Raw genomic sequence first — 24,008 nt, forward strand, 5'->3', positions numbered from 1 at the left:
AATCTCAACTCTTGCCAACCTGCGCCCAAGTTCTCTGGGATCTCCGTTTGGCTCTTCAACCTTGTTCATCTCTCCCACATGGCAGCTGTCTCCCATTCTGCCAGCGCATTTCACACCTAATCTAGAGCCGTCTTTTGTCTCCACTAGTCCTATCACCATCACGTCTGGTTTTGAATACCTCTTAATGTCTCTTCACTTCTCTTTTGTTCTCTCATCCCCATTTCCCAGCCCCCAAACTGGCCTTTTAATCTGTTTCATTTCCTGTGCTTCTTCAGTCCTGACGAAGGGTTTCGACCTGAAACGTTGACTCTATTTCTCTCTCCGCGGATGTTGCCTGGCCTGCTGAGTTTTTCCAGCATTTTCTGTTGTTATTTCCCAAGTTCTCTGGACTTGGTTAAGTGGCATGTGTCCCTACAAGGAGAGAGTGGACGCTCTATCGAGCAAAAAGAAACTCTACCCGAGTTCGTTTGGAAACCCTTTAGCAAATTAATGGGTTTCTGCAGATGTCAAACAGTTGGCCCATAAACTGTTATTTTCAGATATACTGGTTCTATTGTGCAGCTGCCATGTTTGTTCTATGTATTTGCAGATTCTGATTATAGTATTTGCAATCAGATTCTGCTGTTTGCAAGTTCCAGTTTGCAGCCCATGGTTACAGATTCTAATTTGTAGTCCATGGTTACAGGTTCTACTCTTTGGTGAGGGTCACCAATCAAAAATCAAACGAACAAAAAGTGCCCCCTTTTTAAAGGGACACAAACAGTAAATTCCCAAATATAAGTAAAACAAAGGAAACTTATCAAATTAAATAATATTGTTCATTGTGTCTACAATGTACTCCAGTCCCTCCGGTTGCAGAAAGCCTCAAGTGTACCGGCAGACATCACATGCTCCCGCTCCAGGAACACCCGGGCACGGACACAGCTGTGGAAGAGAGGCAGGCAGCCAGAGCGAAGAATCCCGTCGGCCGTGTCCAGCCTGGACCTGTTGATGGCCACCTCTGCCAGGCCCAGGAGCAGACCCACGAGGAGGTCCTCTGACTTGCCGCTCCCCTCCTCACCGGGTGGCCAAAGGTCAGGAGCGTGAGACTGAAGTGTAGCCAAAAATTGAGGAGCAGCCCCATCAAATAGTGGAACAGGGGCTGCAACTTCTCACGCCATGAATACGTGAAACGTGGGCTCTTCCAAGCCTCAAACGTTACAGGCAGCCTGAGGGTCCATGAACCGTCTTAAAAATCTATTGGACAGGACTGCTCCGTGCAACACTCTCCACGTCAGATCCCCAATAGAAGAGGGGAGGGGTCCGGTGTAGAGAGCCCTCCACTGGGGACCCCTACCTCCACCACTCAGCAAGATGGAATGCCAAAGCATGTCCAGACGGAAGACGAAGGCGAGGAAGTGGAGAGTGTGCAGGAGCAGCCTGTACAAGAAACCCCTCAATGCAGACTTTAGTTACATGCTCTAGTTTGTGCTGGCTCCAGTTTGCAGTCTATGGTTGCTGGCTCTAGTTTGCAGTCCATGGTTGCTGGCTCTAGTTTGCAGTCCATGGTTGCTGGCTCTAATTTGCAAGGTTGTGCTGTTTCCAGCTGCTTAAATCGGTGCTGCAGCGCCACCTGCTGGTACACTGGCCACCCGCTCAGTCCGGGCTCGGTGGGTGCCGGGTGGCGGTTGCTGTTGGCGGTGCGCTGGTCCAGTCAGGCTGCGAGCGGCTGTCAGCAGGTCTGTGGCCAGTTTTTTTTTCTCTCACTGAAGCCGACTGATACTGAAGGGCGGATCGTGCTCTTTAGACTTTCCGCTCTATTACCGTAGCTCGGTCGCTTAGCGATTCGACCTAATGTTACCGTAACCAGTGGCGGGCTGAGGCCGAGTGCGAGCTGTCAGTGAGTGGTCCCCTGCGACACCGCCACCTGCAGGCTGGGAAGAGCAGGCGCTGCTCCACCTGTGTGCAAGATCCTGCCTCATTAAATGGGCAATTTTCAGTAGGTAAACATAGAAGAGAGGAGCAGGAGTGGGCCATTCGGCCCCTCGAGCCTGCTCCGCCATTCAATGAGATCATGGCTGATCATCCAAATTCAGTACCCTGTCCCTGCTTTCTCCCCATATCCCTTGATCCCTTTAGTCTTAAGAAATATATACAACTCCTTCTTGAATATATTTAATGAATTGGCCACAACTGCCTTCTGTGGTAGAGAATTCCACAGGTTCACCACTCTCTGGGTGAAGAAATTCCTCCTCATCTCTGTCCTAAATGGCTTACCCCTTATCCTTAGACTATGACCCCTGGCTCTGGACTCCCCGGCCATCGGGAACATCCTTCCTGCATCAGGTAGGGAGTAAGTAACCCACTTCAATTCGTATACGTTCCGATTTCATCATTTATTATAATAATATTTTTGGAGGGAAACGTAAATAAAGGAGGGAATGTGTGTGAGGATAAAAGAAATAGAAAGAAAGACTTGCATTTATATAGCACCTTTCACAACCACCAGAAGACCCAAAGCGCTTTACAGCCAATGAAATACTTTTTTGAAGTGTAGTCACTGTTGTAAGGTAAGAAACGCGGCAGCCAATTTGCGCACAGCAAGCTCCCAAAACCAGCAATGTGATAAGATAAGAAATAGGAGCACGAGTCGGCCATTTGGTCCTTCGAGCCTGCTCCGCCATTCAACAAGATCATGGCTGATCTTCTACCTCAACTCCACCTTCCCGCACTATCCCCATATCCTTTAGTTCCCAAAAATGTATCGACCTCTGTCTTTAATATACTCAATGAGCTCGTGAGTATAGAAATAGGAGGATAGAGCAGATGAATGCGTGGCTGAAGAGATGGTGCAGGAGGGAGGGCTTTAGATTCCTGGGACATTGGGACCGGTTCTGGGGGAGGTGGGACGGGTTGCATCTAAATAGAGCTGGGACCAATGTCCTCGCGGGAGGGGGTTTGCTCGTGTTGTTGGGGAGGTTTAAACTAAATTGGCAGGGGGCTGTAGCATTAGAAAGGAGAAACAAGGTGCACAAAGGATTGGAAGAGACAGATAGCACTCGAGTAAGAAATAGTATGGTATTAGATGAGGTCAGACTAAGAGAGAATACAAGAAGGTCTAAGATAGGTTTACAGTGCATGTGTGTGAATGCACGAAGCGTGGTAAATAAAGTTGATGAGCTGCAGGCGCAAGTAGCCACATGGGAATATGATATTGTGGCGATAACGGAGACCTGGCTCAAAAAAGGACAGCATTGGGTACTAAATATTCCTGGATATGAGGTGTTAATGAAAGATAGGGAAGGAAAGAAAGGAGGTGGAGTGACAGTATTGATTAAGGAGAATATTACAGTGCTGGAGAGAGAAGATGTCCTGGAGGGGTCAAGGACAGAATCTATTTGGTTAGAGTTAAGAAACAATAGAGGTGCCATTACACTACTAGGTGTATTCTATAGGCCACCAACTAGTGGGAAGGAGAGAGAGGAGCAAATTTGCAGGGAAATTACAGAGAGGTACAATAACTATAGAGTAGTGATAATGGAGGACTTCAGCTATCCTAATATAGACTGGGATAGTAATAGTGTAAAGGGCAGAGAGGGGGAAGAATTTCTGAAGTGTGTTCAGAAGAACTTTCTTGATCAGTACGTTTCCGGCCCAACGAGGAAGGAGGCATTGCTGGATCTGGTTCTGGGGAATGAGGTGGGTCAAGTGGAGCAAGTGTCAGTAGGGGAACATTTAGGAAACAGTGATCACAGTATCATAAGGTTTAGATTAGCTATAGAAAAGGACAGGGAGCAATCTAGAGTAAAATAACTTAATTTGGAGGAAGGCCAATTTCAGTGGGTTGAGAATGGATACCGGGTAAATTGGAATCAATGATTGGCAGGCAAAACTGTAATCGAACAGTGGGCTGCCTTTAAAGAGGAGATGGTTCGGGTACCTTCGTAGTATATTCCCACGAGCGGGAAAGGTAGGGCAACCAAAGCCTGGATGATGAAAGAGATAGAGAGTAAGATGAAGCAGAAAAAGGGGGCGTATGACAGATGTCCTGTTGAGAATACAAGTGACAACCAGGCTGAATATAGAAAGTTCAGAGGGGAAGTGAAAAAGGAAATAAGAGGGGCAAAGAGGGAGTATGAGAATAGATTGGCAGCTAACAAAAGGGAATCACAAAGTCTTCTATAAGCATATAAATAGTAAACGAGTAGTAAGAGGAGGGCTGGGGCCGATTAGGGACCAAAATGGATACATACGCATGGAGGCAGAGGGTATGGTTGAGGTACTAAATGAGCACTTTGCATCTGGCTTTACCAAGGAAGAAGATGCTGCCAAAGTCATAGTGAAAGAAGAGGTAGTGGAGTTCTGACGAAGGGTCACAGACCTGAAATGTTAATTCTGTTTCTCTCTCCACGGCTGCTGCCTGACCCGCTGAGTGTTTCCAGCATTTTCTGTTATTTTAGTGGAGATACTGGATGGGATAAAAATTGATGAGGAGGAGGTACCAGAAAGGCTGGCTGTACTTAAAGTAGATGGGTCACCAGGACTGGATGCATCCTAGGATGCTGAGGGAAGTAAAGGTGGAAATTGCGGAGGTCCTGGCCATAATCTTCCAATCCTCCTTGAATACAGGGCTGGTGCCAGAGGACTGGAGAATTGCAAATGTTACACCCTTGTTCAAAAAAGGATGTAAGGATAAACCCAGCAACTACAGGCCAGTCAGTTTAACCTTGATAGTGGGAAAACTTTTAGAACAACAATAATCCGGGACAAAATTAACAGTCACTTGGACAAGTATGGATTAATTAAGGAAAGCCACCACGGATTTGTTAAAGGCAAATCTTGGTTAACTAACTTGATTGAGTTTTTTGATGAGGTAACAGCGAGGGTTGATGAGGGCAAAGCGGTTGATGTGGTGTACATGGACTTCCAAAAGGTGCTTGATAAAGTACCACATAATAGGCTCGGCAGCAAAGTTGAATAAAAGGGACAGTGGCAGCATGGATACGGAATTGGCTAAGTGACAGGAAACAGCGAGTAGTGGTGAACGGTTGTTTTTCGGACTGGAGGATGGTATACAGTGGTGTTCCCCAGGGGTCGGCACTAGGACCACTGCTTTTCTTGATATATATTAATGACTTAGACTTGGGTGTACAGGGCACAATTTCAAAATTTGCAGATGACACAAAACTTGGAAGTATAGTGAACAGTGAGGAGGATAGTGATAGACTTCAAGAGGACATAGACAGACTGGTGGAATGGGCGGACATGTGGCAGATAAAATTTAACGCAGAAAAGTGCGAAGTGATACATTTTGGTAGGAAGAACGAGGAGAGGCAATATAAACTAAAGGGTACAATCCTAAAGGGGGTGCATGAACAGAGAGACCTGGGGGTATATGTGCACAAATCGCTGAAGGTGGCGGAGCAGGTTGAGAAAGTGGTTAAAAAAGCATACGGGATCCTGGGCTTCATAAATAGAGGCATAGAGTCCAAAAGCAAGGAAGTTATGATGAACCTTTGGTTCGGCCTCAACTGGAGTATTGTGTCTAATTCTGGGCACCGCACTTTAGGAAGGATGTGAAGGCCTTAGAGAAATTGCAGAAAAGATTTACAAGAATGGTTCCAGCGATGAGGGACTTCAATTACGTCGATAGACTGGAGAAGCTGGGGTTGTTCTTAGAGCAGAGAAGGTTGAGAGGAGATTTGATAGAGGTGTTCAAAATCATGAGGGGTCTAGACAGAGTAGATAGAGAGAAACTGTTCCCATTGGCGGAGGGGTCGAGGACCAGAGGACACAGATTTAAGGTGATTGGCAGAAGAACCAAAGGCGACATGAGGAAAAACTTTTTTTACGCAGCGAGTGGTTAGGATCTGGAATGCGCTGCCTGAAAGGGTGGTGGAGGCAGACTCAATTGTGGCTTTCAAAAGGGACTTGGATAAGTACCTGGAGGAAAAAAAATTGCAGGGCTACGGGGAAAGGGCGGGGAAGTGGGACTAGGTGAAGTGCTCTCGCAGAGAGCCGGCACGGGCTCGATGGGCTGAATGGCCTCCTTCTGTGCTGTAACCATTCTATGATTCTATGATTGAGCTTCCGCAGCTCTCTGGGGTAGAGAATTCCAAAGAGTCGCAACCCTTTGAGTGAAGACATTTCTCCTCATCTCAGTCCTGAATGGCCGACCCCTTATTCTGAGACTGTGACCCCGTGTTCTAGATTCCCCAACCAGGGGAAACATTTTCTCAGCATTAACCCTGTCAAGCCCCTTAAGAATGTTATATGTTTCAATTAGATCACCTTTCATTCTTCTAAACTCGAGGGAATATAGGCCTAGTCTACTCAATCTCTCCTCATAGGACAATCCCCTCATCCCAGGAACCAGTCTGGTGAACCTTTGTTGCACTCCCTCTAAGGCAAGTATATCCTTCCTTAGGTAAGGAGACCAGGACTATACACAGTACTCCAGGTGTGGCCTCACCAATGCCCTGTATAATTGCAGTAAGACTTCTTTACTCTTATACTCTAATCCCTTTGTAACAAAAGCGAACATAACACTTGCTTTCTTAATTGCTTGTTGTACCTGCATGTTAACTTTCTGTGATTCATGTACAAGGACACCCAAGTCCCTCTGAGTACAAACATTTCCCAGTCTTTCACCATTCAAAAAAATTCTGCTTTTTTGTTTTTCCTACCAAAGTGGATAACTTCACACTTCCCCACATTGTATTCCATTTGCCATGTTCTTGCCCACTCAGTCCACCTGTCTATAACTCTCTGCAGCCTCTTTGCGACCTCCTCATAGCTTACTTTCCCACCTAACTTTGTAACATATCCAAGTTTGCTGATGATACAATCAGTCCCTTCATCTAAGCCATTAATATAGATTGTAAATAGCTGAGGCCCAAGCACTGATCCTTGCGGTACCCCGCTAGTTACAGCTTACCAACCCGAAAAAGTCCCGTTTATTCCTACTCTCTGTTTTCTGTCCATTAATCAATCCTCAAGCCGTGCTAATATATTACCCCCAATCCCATGAGTCCTCATTTTGTGTAATAACCTCTTGTGTGGCACCTTATCGAACGCTTTTTGAAAATCCAAATATACCACATCCACTGGTTCTTTCTTATCCATCCTACTAGTTACATCTTCAAAAAACTCAACAGATTTGACAAAGACGATTTCCCTTTCATAAAACCATGTTGACTCTGCCTAATCATATTACGATTTTCTAAGTGCCCTGTTACCACGTCCCTAATAACAGATTCTAGCATTTTGCCTACGACTGATGTCCCCGTTTTTTCACCTCCACCAGATCATCTCTTTTTGCGATGTTGGTTGGGGGATAAATATTGACCAGGACACCGGGGAGAACTCCCCTGCTCTTCTTCAAAATAGTGCCATGGGTTCTTTTACGTCCACCTGAGAGGGCAAACGGGGCCTCGGTTTAATGTCTCATCCAAAAGACGGCACCTCCGACAGTGCGGCACTCTCTTAGTGCGACACTGACATGTCGGCCTGGATTATGTGCTCAAATCTCTGGAGTGGGGCTGGCATGATGTTTCTGTGTTGTTTGGGTTCATTTACGCCACAGTTGTACCTTTTGGAGCGAAGTGGTTTCACTTTGCATTGCCGCTGCAAGCATCAAGCCTTGGGGACCCTCCCAAGTGTGTGCACGAGTACTGCTTGAGATAAACCAGCTAGAACCATGCCACCGATAAGCTTCCTGCTGCTCGGATGCATTGCAGGATCAGATGGAGCTGAGCGTGGAGACTCCCAGCGGCCAGTCTGTTCCTGCAGGTTCCATTAATGAGCTTGGCTGGTGTAATGAAATCTGTTTGTCTTGCCTGTATTCGTTTTGCACTCATGTATATTACCCTCCCCCACACGGTGTATAGTTTCACTTCCTCTTTCCTGACTAACCTGGAAGGTTCCAGGTCTTGGCTCTTGGCTCCGCCCCTGACTTCTCTTACTTAAAGATCTCAGGATCTGTATGACTCATTCCTGTGAGCCAGTCGGTGTGTTGAGATGTTAGCTCTGATCTTAGTGATTAAAAGCCAACTTGTTAAAGTCTATAACTTCTAGTTTTGTGGTTATTGAAGGCACATCAGCTGGCTAATCAATAATCAGCGTTGCCTTGGCGTTCTGTGCATCTGCCTTGCTGAACCCTGGAGGAAGGAGTCTAATTTTACTTCACTTTGGAGCTTGGCTGAATGGAAGAGGATAAAGTCTCCGTGTGCTTTGCTTTGGATTCAGTTTGGGCCTTTTGCCCAATTTACACTACACAGGTTTAGCATTCGAGCAAAGCTGAATCTGCTTTGCACCAATGCTAAACTTGTAATGTAAATGCACCCTAAAATTGCCTCACTAATGTGGATTTCCCAATTTTGTACATGGTTTTCCACACTCTCTCACTTCCCACCGATTAAAATGCTGATTCAAGCTTTTTTTTATTAATGTACAGGAAACTTTCGTTTAACCAGAGGTTAAATGTCCGGAAAGCTCTATCCACTGGCAAAATTCAGGAGTCGGTGCAGATAAGTTTTTTTACTTTTCGTCGCTTTTTTTCTCCAGTCAGGCTCTGCAAGCGTCTAGCTGAAGCTGTTGCTTAGCTACAGAGACGCTTGCAAGCTGCGCCGACTGTTTTGAAGCTGTTGCTAAGCAACAGGATTTGTTGCTTCAGATGGAGCTCAGAAGCTCCATATGTTTTAACATTAGCGCTGGTTTCTACGGCAGTTTTGATGGAACGGCACCAGCTCGGTCCTGTCAGTGTCGGATACCAGAAAGTTTCCTGTAATAGTTCAGAAATTACACTGGCATAGTAGCGGACAAATGCTTAACTCGATTGAAATTCTTCTCGCTGCTATTTCAGTGACGACATTAACCCATTCAGAATGAGCTATTTCAAACAGATTAATGTCTTGGACCCCCCAGGGATCACAGTCTGAGGATAAGGGGTAAGCCATTTAGGACTGCAATGAGGAGGAATTACTTCACCCAGAGAGTGGTGAACCTGTGGAATTCTCTACCACACAAGGCAGTTGAGGCCAATTCATTAAATATATTCAAGAAGGAGTTGGATATATTTCTTAAGGACTGTTCCTTCTGTGGCACTCTTCCTCTTCCATTACCCCGACCAGTTGTCCCGTTCCTGTGTAAATGCAGGAGGTGCAACATCTGTCTATTCACTTCCTCTTGCACCACTGTCTAGGTTCTCAAACACTCCTTCAAGGTGATACAGCAATGTACGTGTATGGTGCGGTCTCCTCGACACTGGGGAAACCAAATGCAGATTAAGTGACTACTTTGCCAAACACTACTATTTTGTTGATAGCAAAATAAATGCAGGTGCTGGAATTCGGAATAACAACAGAAAATGCTGGAAAAACTCAGCAGGCCCAGGCAACATCCATGGAGAGAAATTAGAGTCAACATTTCAGGTCTTGACAAAGGGTTCACCTGAAACGTTGACTCTATTTTCTCTCCACGGATGTTGCCTGGCCTGCTGAGTTTTTCCAGCATTTTCTGTTACTACTATTTTATCTCCAAGTGTGACCTGAGCTCCTGTTACTTGCAACTTCAATTACCCCTCCACCCCCCCACTCTGACTTCTTTGTATTTGGTCTTCACCTCTGTTCCCATGAAGTTCAATGCAAACACGAGGAACAGCACCTTGGCCTAGAAATTCGGTGGAGCCCCAAACGGGGCGCCAAGCTCGCCTGGGCACCGGAATTACCGCTGCGAACGGAGCAGTTGCGCCCGCCGGAAATTCAGTTTGAGCGCCCCAAGAGGGACGCGGGGCACTGCTCGAGGCGCTCCGCGTCCCTCTTGGGGCGCTCAAACTGAATATCGCAGCGCAACGTGCCGCTGCGGCACGGCGCGCTGCGGTACTGCAGGCCTTCCTCCGCTTCTTAAGGGGGAGGGGCCTGCACCAGCGCGATGACCAATCGCGAGTGCTGGCAAAAGAGCCCGGCACCGAGGAGAAGTGCCGGGTTCTCGGGACACAGCCGGCACTGCCCGGGGGGGGGGGGGGGGATCAGGAGGCCGGGGACGGAGCTGCTGGCAGGCAGCCACCGAAAAAAATGGCCACCCAGCACCTCCACCTTAATTTGTGCCACTACCGCCACAGGTAGGCCCCGTGAACCGGGCGCGATTTGCGATCGGCGTTACAGAGGCGGGCGCGACCAAATATCGCGATCGGGGTGGTAGCGGGGCGCTGCGCACACCGATGACGTCATCGGTGGCGGCGCAGCGCAACAGGTTAACGTCGCCATTAGCGCCCCGCTAAATATTGCGGGAGGCGTGGCCAGTGGCGCTAAAACCACTGAGTGCCCTCTTTAGGCCGTTATCTTTCTTTTGGGCACTTTGAATCCCTCTGGCACTAATATCGACTTTAATTACAGCTCCCATTTTCTCTTTGGCAGAATTGCCGGTGGTGTAGGATGACTGCTGGTGTTTCGCGGGCGGGGAGAGGAACGGCTTAGTACCTGGGTGGGGTCTCTTCATTGGAACACTGCCAGCGGAAGAGCCAGCACCTGTCACGTCAACCTGCTTATTTGATCTGCCAGGCTCAGGAGCCTACTCCGCTTTGCCAGCTTTTTCAAGTTTCCATTTCTACCTGCCTTGCCTCTCCCTTCCGCCACCTCAGCCAATCACATGTTTTCCGTGAGTGTCTTTAATTTCTCTCATTATGCCTCCTATTTTCTCATTTAATATCATTTCAGCCATTTAACCATCTCCTGTTTTCTGCTTAAGCCCCTCACAGGTCATTCTATTTTACAGGTCACTGATACCTGGGATGGCAGGAATGACATATGAGGAGAGATTGGGTCGATTGGGCTTATACTCGCTGGAGTTTAGAAGAATGAGAGGGGATCTCATTGAAACTTATAAAATTCTAACAGGACTAGACAGACTAGATGCAGGAAGGATGTTCCCGATGGCGGGGAGTCCAGAACCAGGGGTCACAGTCTAAGGATAAGGGGTAAGCCATTTAGAACTGAGATGAGGAGGAATTTTTTCACCCAGAGAGTGGTGAACCTGTGGAATTCTCTACCGCAGAAGGCAGTTGAGGCCAATTCATTAAATATATTCAAGAAGGAGTTCGATATATTTCTTAAGGCTAAAGGGATCAAGGGGTATGGGGAGAAAGCAGGGACAGGGTACTGAGTTTGGATGATCAGCCATGATCGCATTGAATGGCGGAGCAGGCTCAAGGGGCCGAATGGCCTACTCCTGCTCCTACTATGTTTATCAGTGTGTTTTTTTCCCTTCCCCTTCCCTTTGCTCTGTTTTTTCAATATCCTCCAATTCTACTAAGGAGCCCACATTAACTCGCATGTTTTCTCCACAGATGCTGACTGACCTGCTGAGTGTTTCAGCATTTTCTCTTTTTGTTCTGCTCTTGGTCTAGCAGTTAGGAAGTACGAGAAGAGCCTGTGGTGAATTTCTCGTCGTTTCCTTTTTCCCTCTTTTGTGGCCCCAGTTTTGTGCTGTCTGACAGCATGGCTGCGATCAGGACTTGGCCCTGTGATTTGTGGCAGAAATATACTTTTTTTAAATTGGATTCTCAAGAAAGTACATTGACAGATATGTATTTTATGAAGCCATTGTATCTTTTGATTGTACTGTGCTTGTGAGAGAGGTGCAGTGATACATCCAAACTTGGCATGGCTTTTTCCATTGAGATCAGTGTAGTTCAGGGGGTTGAAGCAGTTTGTTTGGTCTGGGTTTCTGTGGAAGGAGAGGGGCCCTGCACACTAATGCTCATGTCGGGTGGGGTTGATTCCCTTCACAACCATAGGGTGGGAGAGAAGGGGGCATCACATGATTAATTCCACCTTCTTACGATAAGATCCTGATAGTTCAGAAGCCTGACGGTCAGCAGCTTCTGCAAGGCAATAAAAACTAGATTGTTCAAAAGATCAGCTGCTTTGTATTTCCCTTCAGGGGGCATTGTTGCCACGGTAACATGTCTTGCAAATCGACTTTACAATGTGTGTACAGGCTTACAGAGCGCTAGGGCACAATGAGACAGCACAGCTATGTAATGCTGTCATTGTGTCACCCATCAGACTTGGGTTACAAATGTAAGAGTAACTAAGGTAAAACTCTGAAAACACGTTGTAAAAATTTGCGCAGCAGCAGTGCAATATTTCCCAGAGGTCAGCGTGGTGGCATTTTTCTCCCTTCAATTTTCTCCGTTGGTTTCCTGTCAGGACTGATTCTTGCTGGGGTGTAATTCCAGGGGTGTCAGCCGCCCTTCACTACCTCACCCGGGTCTTCACTTGTGAGCCTAGATGGCAGGTTATCCACCGTGAAGGGCATCATAGCCTGGAGTCCACGTGTGTACTTTGCCGCATAAGTCACTGTATAGCAATCAAGGGAGGAGCGCACGTTGACGTTTCCTTTCCCTAGAATGAGGCACTGAGGACATTTGCAGCATCCTGCTGACGGCCAGCTAGCACAGCAAGGATTGAGTTGATTCTGGAGCATTCTGTTTTGTATATCATTGCCTTTATAGCCTAGGCCATTGGGGGGAGCTCCAACATGCTTGATATATAAATAACATTTGTAAAGCTTACTGTTCAAAGGAGTGAGGCAGTCCTCAAATTCCCAAATATGTTGGTAGTAAAGTCATATCAATTGAGTTTTATAATTCTTCAAATCTTTAAATAACACTTATTACGAAGAATTGTTCTAAACACAAGACTGGCCAAGTTACAACAGCTACTTGCATTTACATAGCATTTACATAACGTAGAAAAATGACCCAAGGCACTTCACAGAGGCGGAATCAGAGAAAAATGGACACCAAGCAAAAGAAAGGACTATTAGATGGGGTCACCAAAGCTTGGTCAAAGACCTGGATGTGAAGGAGGGTCTTGAAGGAACAGAGGGAGGTAGAGAGGGAGAGGTGTTTCGATTTGGAATTCCAGAGCGTGAGGCATGGGCGCCTTAAGGAACGGCCGCCAACGGTGGGATATAGTAAAGGAGGGAAACACAAAAGGCCAGAGTCAGTGGACTGGAAAGTCTTGGTGGGGTGAGTGGGGGAGATTGTAGGGCTGGAGGAAACTACAGAGATGGGGAGGGACAAGGCCCTGAAGGGATTTAAACATGAAGATGAGAATTTAACGTTGGAGACAGCTGCAGATGGACAGGAGCAGTGTTAACGGAGGTGGAAGTAGGCGGTCTTTGTGATGGAGAGGATATGGGGTTGGAAGTTCAGCTCAGATTCGAATTGTACGCTGTTGTTGTAAACAGTCTGGTTCAACCTGAGACAGTGGCCAGAGAAGGGATGGAATCAGTGGCAAGGGTACGGAGTTTGTATTCTGCCTCTTGCACATCCCAGAATTTCAATGCTCCACCATTGACGGCCAAGCTGCCTAGGCCCTAAGCTCTGGAATTACCTCCCTAAACCTCTCTGCCTCTCTTTAAGACGCTCCTTAAAACCTACCTCTTTGACCAAGCTTTTGGTCACCTGTCCTAATATCTCCTTATGTGGCTCGGTGTCAAATTTTGTTTGATAATCGCTCCCATGAAGCATCTAGGGATGTTTTACTATGTTAATGGCGCTAGAAAAATGCAAATTGTTGTTGTAGCAGTGGCAGAAGACGATGGATTCTTTCTTCACAATGTTGAACTGGACAAAATTGGAGCTCGTCCCAAGACTGGATGTTGGACAAACAGTCTGAAAGCTCAGAGGCAGTGGAGGGGTCGAGCGAGGTGGTGGTGGAGGAGTAGAGCTAAGTGTCATCAGTGTATATTTGGAAGCTGACCCCATGTTTTCCAATGATGTTGTCAAGGGGCAGCAGGTAAATGAGGAAGAAGAAGGGGCCAAGTATAGATCCTTGGGGAACTTAAGAGGTAACGTTATGAAACAGTATATCCTTCAACTCACCATCCATTCATTTTTAATCATTTATTTTCCCTTACACAGATTAGCTGTCAGGTTGATTATGATAGCTAGAGAACTGTGGTGAGCTCTTGTATTAAGGGACCATGACTGGAATTTTCCATTCATTGATTATACATGGAATTAAAAGCCTCAACCCCATCTTTTAGCTCCCAGACTGTACCACAAAGACTTCTGACTAAAATGAGGACATAGTTGCATTGTGTCGATTGGGCTTATACTCACTGGAGTTTAGAAGATTGAGAGGGGATCTCATCGAAACCTATAAAATTCTGTCAGGCCTGGACAGACTAGATGCAGGAAGGATGTTTCTGATGGCTGGGGAGTCCAGAACCAGGGGTCATAGTCTAAGGATAAGGGGTAAGCCATTTAGGACTGAAATGAGGAGGAATTTCTTCACCCAGAGAGTGGTGAACCTGTGGAATTCTCTGCCACAGAGGGCGGTGGAGGCCAGTTCATTAAATATATTCAAAAAAGAGTTGGATATATTTCTTAAGGCTAAAGGGATCAAGGGATATGGGGAGAAAGCAGGGACGGTACTGAGTTTGGATGATCAGCCATGATCTCATTGAATGGCGGAGCAGGCTCAAGGGGCCGAATGGCCTACTCCTGCTCCTATCTTCTATGTTTCTATGGTTATGTTACTGGACTAGTAATCCAGAGGCCTGGACTAATGATCCATGAGTTCAAAACCCAACACGGCAGCTGGGGAATTTAAATTCAATTAAATAAAAGCTGGATCAGTAAAAAGCTAGTGTCAGTAATGGTGACCCTGAAACTACCGGATTGTTGTAAAATCCCATCTGGTTCACTAATGTCCTTTAGGGAAGGAAATCTGCCGTCCTTACCCGGTCTGGCGACTCCAGACCCACAGCAATGTGGTTGAATCTTAACTGCCCTCTGAAATGGCCTAGCCAGCCACTCAGCTCCCCACCACCTTCTCAAGGGCAATTAGGGATGGGCAATAAATACTGGCCTTGCCAGCGACGCCCACACCCCGTGAATGAATTTAAAAAGGCAATCATTGATGCAGCTCTCTATCAGTGCCATTCTGTGTTCAGCTTCTCATAATCACATGACAGTGTCCCACAGTACTCGCCAGTCTATTTTTTTTCTCCCTCAATCTGGGTCATCACTTATTCTCCACTCAGCAACTCTTTGGCCAGGTGACGCCAGGAATTTGATTGCTGCGTCTAATGGCTCATGTTGAGGAACCCACTTTTCATGCTACTGTAGTAAAGCTGTAAGGCCTTTTTTAGTCAAGTTCTTTTTTGTGGCTATCAACTGTGGGCATGTTCATATTCTGCTAATAGGATTAATCCAACACTTCAGGAATCGACTCCTCTCCACTACCTTTCTCTTTAGTCGAGACACAGGCAAAGTACTTACCGATGCCATTTTTTGATCATCATCTACAAATTGACAAACCTCTTCTCTAAGATGACCCACCTCCCTTTTAACAATCCTTGTATTACTGATATACTTATAAAATCATTTTCATATTTTAAAAAAATCCTCATTATCCCACTCTTAAAATTCACCCAGAAATTGTTATTAGTAAAAAAAAAACCCAGCAATTTGTGGTAAGGAAGAGATATGCCGTGATTTGCAAATCGCCACAGATTGCTGGACGGTTTGCGCTGCTCTGCCATTAGCCTCACAAAAATGGGAGCTCGCCGTTAACCTCCCCATCAGTGTCAAGAAATTGTTGGCGTTGCGCTGTAGCTACGAATTAAACTCTCCGCAGAAAGTTAGGGCTGCTATTTCACAGTGTAAGGACCCTGTTAATGGGGTGACTTATGGCCCTGACATGCCACTCAACCTTGGGATCCAGAAAGGGAACAATTGAAACTGTGGACTCTCATTCCTGCAGGTAGTAAATTATTTAAACTGAGGACACCCTCCATCATGTTGTGTGGCACTACCACCGTGCTAAATGGGATAGATTCAGAACAGATCTAGCAGCTAAAAACTGGGCATCCATGAGGTGCTGTGGGCCATCAGCAACAGCAGAATTGTATTCCACCACAATCTGTAACCTCATGGCCCGGGAGTGTAGAAGAGCGTGCCAGGAGCAGCACCAGGCGTACCTAAAAATGAGGTGCCAACCTGGGGAAGCTGCAACACAGGACTACATGCATGCTAAAAAGCGGAAGCAGCATGCTATAGACAGGGCTAAGCGATCCCACAATCAACGGATCAGATCAAAGCTCTGCAGTCCTGCCACATCCAGTCATGAATGGTAATGGACCATTAAACAACTAACGGGAGGAGGAGGCTCCATGAATATCCCCATCCTCAATGATGGTGGAGCCCAGCACATGAGTGCAATGGACAAGGCTGAAGCATTTGCAACCATCTTCAGCCAGAAGTGCCGAGTGGATGATCCATATCGGCCTACTCTGGAGGTCCCCACCACCACAGAAGCCAGTCTTCAGCCAATTTGATTCACTCCACGTGATATCAAGAAACGGCTGAGCGCACTGGATACAGCAAAGGCTATGGGCCCCGACAACATCACGGCTATCGTGCTGAAGACATGTGCTCCAGAACTAGCCGCGCCTCTAGCCAAGCTGTTCCAGTACAGCTACAACACTGGCATCTATCTGACAATGTGAAAAACTGTCCAGGTATGTCCTGTCCACAAAAAGCTAGACAAATCCAATCTGGCCAATTACCGCCCCATCAGTCTACTCTCAATCATCAGCAAAGTGATGGAAGGTGTCAACAACAGTGCTATCAAGCGGCATTTAATCACCAATAACCTGCTCACTGATGCCCAGTTTGGGTTCCGCCAAGACCACTCAGCTCCCGACCTCATTACAGCCTTGGTCCAAACATGGACAAAGGAGCTGAATTCCAGAGGTGAGGTGAGAGTGACTGCCCTTGACATCAAGGCAGCATTTGGCCGGGTGTGTGGCATTAAGGAGCCCTAGTAAAACTGAAGTCAATGGGAATCGGGGGGAAACTCTCCACTGGCTGGAGTCATACCTAGCACAAAAGAAGATGGTTCTGGTTGTTAGAGGTCAATCACCTCAGCCCCAGGACATCGCTGCAGGAGTTCCTCAGGGCAGTGTCCTAGGCCCAACCATCTTCAGCTGCTTCATCAATGATCTTCCCTCTAAAATAATGTCAGAAATGGGGATATTTGCTGATGACTGCACTGTATTCAGCGCCATTCACAACTCCTCAGATGATGAAGCAGTCCATGCCCATATGCAACAAGACCTGACCTCTTAATCCAATCTTTCTTTCCCTCTCTTTATTTCTCTTGCTATATCTAATTTGACTCTAATTCACCCTATTTGCTTCTCCGTCATTCACTCTGTTTCTTTATCCTTAAACTTAATTGGTTAAGGAGATGGACGATTGGTCCGATCGTTCACCAAGGTCCCAGGTGCCCCGTTGACCTCGCCGTGCCATCATGAACTTGCACTTTCAGCAATTTGCGGGCGCCAAAATAATTGGAGCTGAAGGGTGAGGAAAGAATTTCAATTCATGGCGTTGATCGCGAGATGCCCCTCCGGCACATTATGGGTAGGGTGATCATATTTTCTAAACCGAATCCGGAAACACAGGGTGGGAGCACAGTAAAGTAGCTAGGATGGAAAATGTAGGTTGCGCAGCGTAGTGAGACAAAAATTTTTAGCAGCCTATATGCAGCACGGTGGCATAGTGGTTAGCACTGTTGCCTCACAGCGCCAGGGACCCGGGTTCGAATCCAGCCTTGGGTGACTGTGTGGAGTTTGCACATTCTCCCCGTGTTTGCGTGGGTTTCCTCCGGGTGCTCCGGTTTCCTCCCACAGTCCAAAGTGTGGGTTAGGTTGATTGGCTATGATAAAATTGACCCTTAGTGTTAGGGGGATTAAATACGTGGGGTTACGGGGATAGGGTGGGATATGTGTTGGTGTAGGGGTTACGGGGATCGGGTGGGATATGTGTCGGTGCAGGCTCGATGGGCCGAAATGGCCTCTATCTGCACTGAGGGGTTTCTGTGTATATTTTAACAGTTGCACATATACACTACAAATGTGCATATAATTACCACTGATGTGACGTCACACTATTCAAGCACATTCAGACACCTGATCCCCCCACACACACGGCTCGAACTTCCAAGCCCCGTGGAGGCGGGATTGAAGGCGGGAGTGGTGGGAAAATTGCAGAATGGGGGGGTAGGAACCCATCCCGCCCCCAACCCGTGCCAATGTCCCAGGAGGCGGGTATCCGACCTGTGCTGGGAGCCACCTCCCCGAGGCGGGAAGGGGATTGGTGCCAATTAACTGCCTGTTAACAGGTAGTTAACAGGCAGTTTTTTGCCTAATCCCTATTTTTAACCCTGAAGTGTGGACTTCCCGACGGCTCCGAACCACGTCGAGCTAGTGAGGCGGGCCGTCGGGTTGGAGGGGTCAAGATGTCCGTTGTGCAGGTGAGTGATGGGTGCATGTGTGCAGAGGTAAGTGTGTGAGGTAAGTGTAAAGTGTTTTAATAAGTTTTACTTACCTTTACTTTCTCCTGCAGGCTTCCTTCCTTCAGTTCTCAGAAGTCCCTCAGCTCACCAGCACAGAAAGCAGAATGGCCGCTGAACTGTCAAAAGTTGCAGCATTCTGCTTTCTGGTCTGGTGAGATCTCTAACTGAGTCTGAGTAGAAGGACTCAAGTTAGAAGACAGATTCAGTGTTTGACAGCTTCACAGAGCTGTCAAATGCTGATTTTTCATCTGTCAAAAGCTCTTGACAGATGAAATGTCAATCGCTGACGTCATCAGTAACCAGGTGTCAGTTAATTGGCCTGCTGAGCCCGCTGGGCGGGCTTAACAAGGTCAATCAAGGGAAAATAGCGTGGGTTGGCCACAAGTCGATGGAGGCGGGACTACAACCCAAAAAGTGGGAGTCCCACCTCCATCACATCCCCATTGACAAAATCCAGCCCACAGTGTCTGAAGTCACACCTGACCCCCCCACAGTGTCTGAAGTCACACCTGACCCCCCCCCACAGTGTCTGAAGTCACACCTGACCCCCCCCCACAGTGTCTGAAGTCACACCTGACCCCCCCACAGTGTCTGAAGTCACACCTGACCCCCCCACAGTGTCTGAAGTCACACCTGACCCCCCCCACAATGTCTGAAGTCACACCTGACCCCCCCCACAGTGTCTGAAGTCACACCTGACCCCCCACAGTGTGAAGTCACACCTGACCCCCCCACAGTGTCTGAAGTCACACCTGACCCCCCCCACAGTGTCTGAAGTCACACCTGACCCCCCACAGTGTGAAGTCACACCTGACCCCCCCACAGTGTCTGAAGTCACACCTGACCCCCCCCACAATGTCTGAAGTCACACCTGACCCCCCCCACAGTGTCTGAAGTCACACCTGACCCCCCCCCCACAGTGTCTGATGTCACACCTGACCCCCCCACAGTGTGAAGTCACACCTGACCCCCCCCCCCACAGTGTCTGAAGTCACACCTGACCCCCCCACAGTGTCTGAAGTCACACCTGACCCCCCCCCCACAGTGTCTGAAGTCACACCTGACCCCCCCACAGTGTGAAGTCACACCTGACTCCCCACAGTGTCTGAAGTCACAACTGACCCCCCCACAGTGTCTGAAGTCACACCTGACCCCCCCACAGTGTCTGAAGTCACACCTGACCCCCCCACAGTGTCTGAAGTCACACCTGACCCCCCCCCACAGTGTCTGAAGTCACACCTGACCCCCCCACAGTGTCTGAAGTCACACCTGACCCCCCCCCCCACAGTGTCTGATGTCACACCTGACCCCCACACAGTGTCTGAAGTCACACCTGACCCCCCCACAGTGTGAAGTCACACCTGACCCCCCCCCCACAGTGTCTGAAGTCACAACTGACCCCCCCACAGTGTCTGAAGTCACACCTGACCCCCCCCCCACAGTGTCTGAAGTCACACCTGACCCCCCCCCACAGTGTCTGAAGTCACACCTGACCCCCCCACAGTGTCTGATGTCACACCTGACCCCCCCCACAGTGTGAAGTCACACCTGACCCCCCCACAGTGTCTGAAGTCTCACCTGACCCCCCCCACAGTGTCTGAAGTCACAACTGACCCCCCCCACAGTGTCTGAAGTCACACCTGACCCCCCCCCCCACAGTGTCTGAAGTCACACCTGACCCCCCCACAGTGTGAAGTCACACCTGACCCCCCCACAGTGTCTGAAGTCACAACTGACCCCCCCCACAGTGTCTGAAGTCACACCTGACCCCCCCCCCACAGTGTCTGAAGTCACACCTGACCCCCCCCCCACAGTGTCTGAAGTCACACCTGACCCCCCCACAGTGTCTGAAGTCTCACCTGACCCCCCCCCCACAGTGTCTGAAGTCTCACCTGACCCCCCCACAGTGTCTGAAGTCACACCTGACCCCCCCACAGTGTCTGAAGTCACACCTGACCCCCCCCACAGTGTCTGAAGTCACACCTGACCCCCCCACAGTGTCTGAAGTCACACCTGACCCCCCCACAGTGTCTGAAGTCACACCTGACCCCCCCCACAGTGTCTGAAGTCTCACCTGACCCCCCACAGTGTCTGAAGTCTCACCTGACCCCCCCCCCACAGTGTCTGGTCACACCTGACCCCCCCACAGTGTCTGAAGTCACACCTGACCCCCCACAGTGTCTGAAGTCACACCTGACCCCCCCACAGTGTCTGAAGTCACACCTGACCCCCCCACAGTGTCTGGTCACACTTGACCCCCCCCCCCCCACAGTGTCTGGTCACACCTGACACCCCCCCACCTCAGTGTCTGAAGTCACACCTGACACCCCCACAGTGTCTGAAGTCACACCTGACCCCCCCCCACAGTGTCTGAAGTCACACCTGACCCCCCCCCCACAGTGTCTGAAGTCACACCTGACCCCCCCCCCCCCACAGTGTCTGAAGTCACACCTGACCCCCCCCCCCCACAGTGTCTGAAGTCACACCTGACCCCCCCCCCCCCCACAGTGTCTGAAGTCACACCTGACCCCCCCACAGTGTCTGGTCACACTTGACCCTCCCACAGTGTCTGAAGTCACACCTGACCCCCCCCCCCCCCCCCACAGTGTCTGAAGTCACACCTGACCCCCCCACAGTGTCTGAAGTCACACCTGACCCCCACACAGTGTCTGAAGTCACACCTGACCCCCCCACAGTGTCTGGTCACACTTGACCCCCCCACAGTGTCTGAAGTCTCACCTGACCCCCCCACAGTGTCTGAAGTCACACCTGAACCCCCCACAGTGTCTGGTCACACTTGACCCCCCCCACAGTGTCTGAAGTCACACCTGACCCCCACCACAGTGTCTAGGATTCACCTGCTGCCCTTCCCCCGGTGACCGGGCCCCTCACCCGCCCCGGTTGCCGTACTCCCAGGTATTTCCGGCGCCAACAATCCAGCAGCATGAGCCCTGCTCAGAGACTCAGAAAGAATGACTGGCACATGCGCAGAAGGACCGCTCAGTCACGCATGCGCAGTGAGTCACTCTGGCCATTGTACAAGTTGTTGTTTAATTTAGCCTTAGAGCTGCAAACTGACAGCTATGGGGGGTACGCCCACTGCCCAGGGGTACACTTCGGAGACGAGTTTTGTGAACCAGGGACTTTTCTGGAGACATTGTTTGTCCGGGGATACAGTACCTCATCCGGGGACTGTCCCCAGGAAATGGGGGCGTATCATCATCCTAGTTATGGGCCAATCCTAATTATCCTAATTTACTTGTACTTCTTGCAATCTAGTATACTGTATTCGCTGCTCACGATGCGATCTCCTCTACAATGGGGAGACCAAACGCAGATTGGGTGACCACTTTGCGGAACACCTCCGTTCAGTCCCTAAGGGTGACCCCGAGCTTCCGGTCGCCTGTCATTTTAATTCACCGCCCCATTCCCACTCAGACCTCACCGTCTGCGGCCTCTTGCATTGTTCCACGGAATCTCAGCGTAAGCTCGAGGAACAGCACCTCATCTTCTGATTAGGCACTTTACAGCCTTCCGGACTCAATATCGAGTTCAACAACTTCAGATCATAACCTCGGCCCCTATTATATTTTTATATTTTTTATCCACACTTTTGGTTTGTGCCTTTTCCTTTTTTTTCTCTCTCCCACATGGCAGCTGTCTCTCACTCTGCCAGCGCATTTCACACTTCATCTAGAGCCATTGTCTGTTTCTTTACCTGTCCTATTACCATCTCGTCTCGCCTTGAATATCTCTCAGTGTCTCTTCTTTCATCCCCTCCCCCATTTCCCAGCCCCCAAACTGGCCTTTTAATCTGTTTCATTTCCTGCCTTTTTTCTCAGTCCTGACGAAGGGTTTCAACCTGAAACGTTGACTCTGTTTCTCTCTCCACGGATGTTGCCTGGCCTGCTGAGTTTTTCCAGCGTTTTCTGTTGTTATTTCGGATTTCCAGCATCCGCAGTATTTTGCTATCTAATTATGGGCCAGTCTGTTTCCTTATTTTCTCATATTCCCCTTTAGTGATTTCAGTTGGTAAACGTGTCCTGCATTTGGGGTCAGTTGGAAACGGGAGAGGGATGCTGCATTTGTTTTAATTTGGGCATTCACTTCATATATTTTCCAACACAATGTTTCATATTGAACACAATAAGGTTAGCATAAATAATAATGTCTACCTGTTTGATATTTGGCAGGTATTGCAATGAATGACCTGAAAGAATTGACCTATAGAGCTCATCAGATTGAGAAACTTATTTCAGAAAACAGCACCCAGGACATAAAGTACCTTTTGAATGATTTTGAGGGTATTCCAGTCACCCCTGAAATTCTCCAGGAGACTGACCTTGTTAAAGCTGTATATAGAGTTCTAAAGACTTGCTCTGATGCAGATACCAGAAGGAAGGCACGGAACCTACTATCTGCATGGACGAAGCTTTACAGGACCAGTGAGTTCCAGGAAAAACGTCAAGAAGACAGACTCTGTGTTGCCAGCGAAGAAAAGAATGAGAAGCCAAATGAAATTACTCAAGGAAAAGTAACGTCTGGATATGAGGCAGAGGGAACTGAGTCTGCCTGTAGAAATTCTGTACAGCAATTAGAAGACATTCAGATAGCGATGAGAACTGATGTCATCCACAATCTCACCACAAAGGAGTTGCTTGAAGAAACACCCAATGAAAAGCAACTTCCAACAGTAGTAATTGACAATGATCCAGCTCCTAAAAAACAGCATGCATTAGATGTCCAGGCTGTACGGTCTAAGTGTGTAGAACTTCTTTTCCAAGCCCTAACTGGTTCAGAAACAGCTGATGCGACAGTGGTTGAAATGTGGCAGAGTATTGCCAAAGAAGTCGAGCAATCCATATATACATTACACATGAAAAATGACAAAAGGTACAAAGCTTGCATTCGGAGCAAGATTGCAAATTTAAAGAACCCTAAAAATCCCCATTTAAGACAGAAGATATTATCAGGGGAAGTAACTCCGCAGACGTTTGCCGAGATGTCAGTGATGGACATGGCAAGTGAGGAGCTGAAAGAGCTAAGAGCATTGTACAGCACCTCTGGGCTTCAGGACCATCAGCTGCCTCATAGTCTGGAAGGAACAAAGACAAACAAAATCAGATGCAAACGGTGTGAGAAATGTAACTGCACGGTGACAACAATTGCCAGAGGCACACTTTTTATTCCAGGCTGGGTGTGCAATGGAAATCCCGATGAACAGATGATGACTTTTGTCATTTGCAATGAATGTGGAGAAAAATGGTATAACAGTGGCTGGATTTCTGTTTAGATGTGACAAAGGATCACACAGGGATTTGATTTATTTATTTCCTATCCTATGTGTGTCTGTCATTAGCTGGCTATGCACTAGTTACTGAATAAGACAACAATAATATTTTGTCTATTAACCAATAAAAGCATACTTCCTCTTACAAAGTACCTAGGGATCATTGTAGTGTCTGCATGTGTTTTTCCCTTGTGTCAGTTGGCTGTCTTTTCACACTCCTGAACTGTATTATGTTTCCAATAACAATGCCTAATCTTGAAATCTAATTTTCAATGTAGGTATTCAACTTGGATGAAGGGCAAAAGACTGCAGGGTGATGTTATATTGTTTGGTCAGACTACAGATCAGTTGGCTGTGAGCTG

The 24,008-nt window shown here is 48.1% G+C and overlaps 1 protein-coding gene across 3 annotated transcripts; it reads left to right on the plus strand.

Annotated features, from left to right (window-relative positions):
* Nucleotides 1-1,636: 1,636 nt before the first annotated feature.
* Nucleotides 1,637-23,798, plus strand: tceanc (transcription elongation factor A N-terminal and central domain containing). 3 transcript variants are annotated; one of them, XM_086006269.1, is made up of 3 exons: nt 1,650-1,718; nt 13,572-13,836; nt 22,550-23,798. In XM_086006269.1, the coding sequence occupies exons 2-3, from the start codon at nt 13,752-13,754 to the stop codon at nt 23,647-23,649; spliced, it is 1,185 nt and encodes a 394-aa protein (XP_085862395.1). In that variant the 5' UTR covers nt 1,650-1,718; nt 13,572-13,751; the 3' UTR covers nt 23,650-23,798. The 3 variants fall into 3 exon arrangements, with proteins under 3 accessions (XP_085862397.1, XP_085862395.1, XP_085862396.1); XM_086006271.1 differs by lacking the exon at nt 13,572-13,836 and having other exon boundaries at nt 1,637-1,718; XM_086006270.1 differs by lacking the exons at nt 1,650-1,718; nt 13,572-13,836 and adding an exon at nt 2,228-2,332.
* Nucleotides 23,799-24,008: the final 210 nt, after the last annotated feature.

The sequence above is a fragment of the Somniosus microcephalus genome, chromosome 14, assembly GCF_052327205.1.
Source record: "Somniosus microcephalus isolate GS21.2 chromosome 14, FLI_Smic_1.0, whole genome shotgun sequence".
Taxonomy (NCBI): domain Eukaryota; kingdom Metazoa; phylum Chordata; class Chondrichthyes; order Squaliformes; family Somniosidae; genus Somniosus; species Somniosus microcephalus.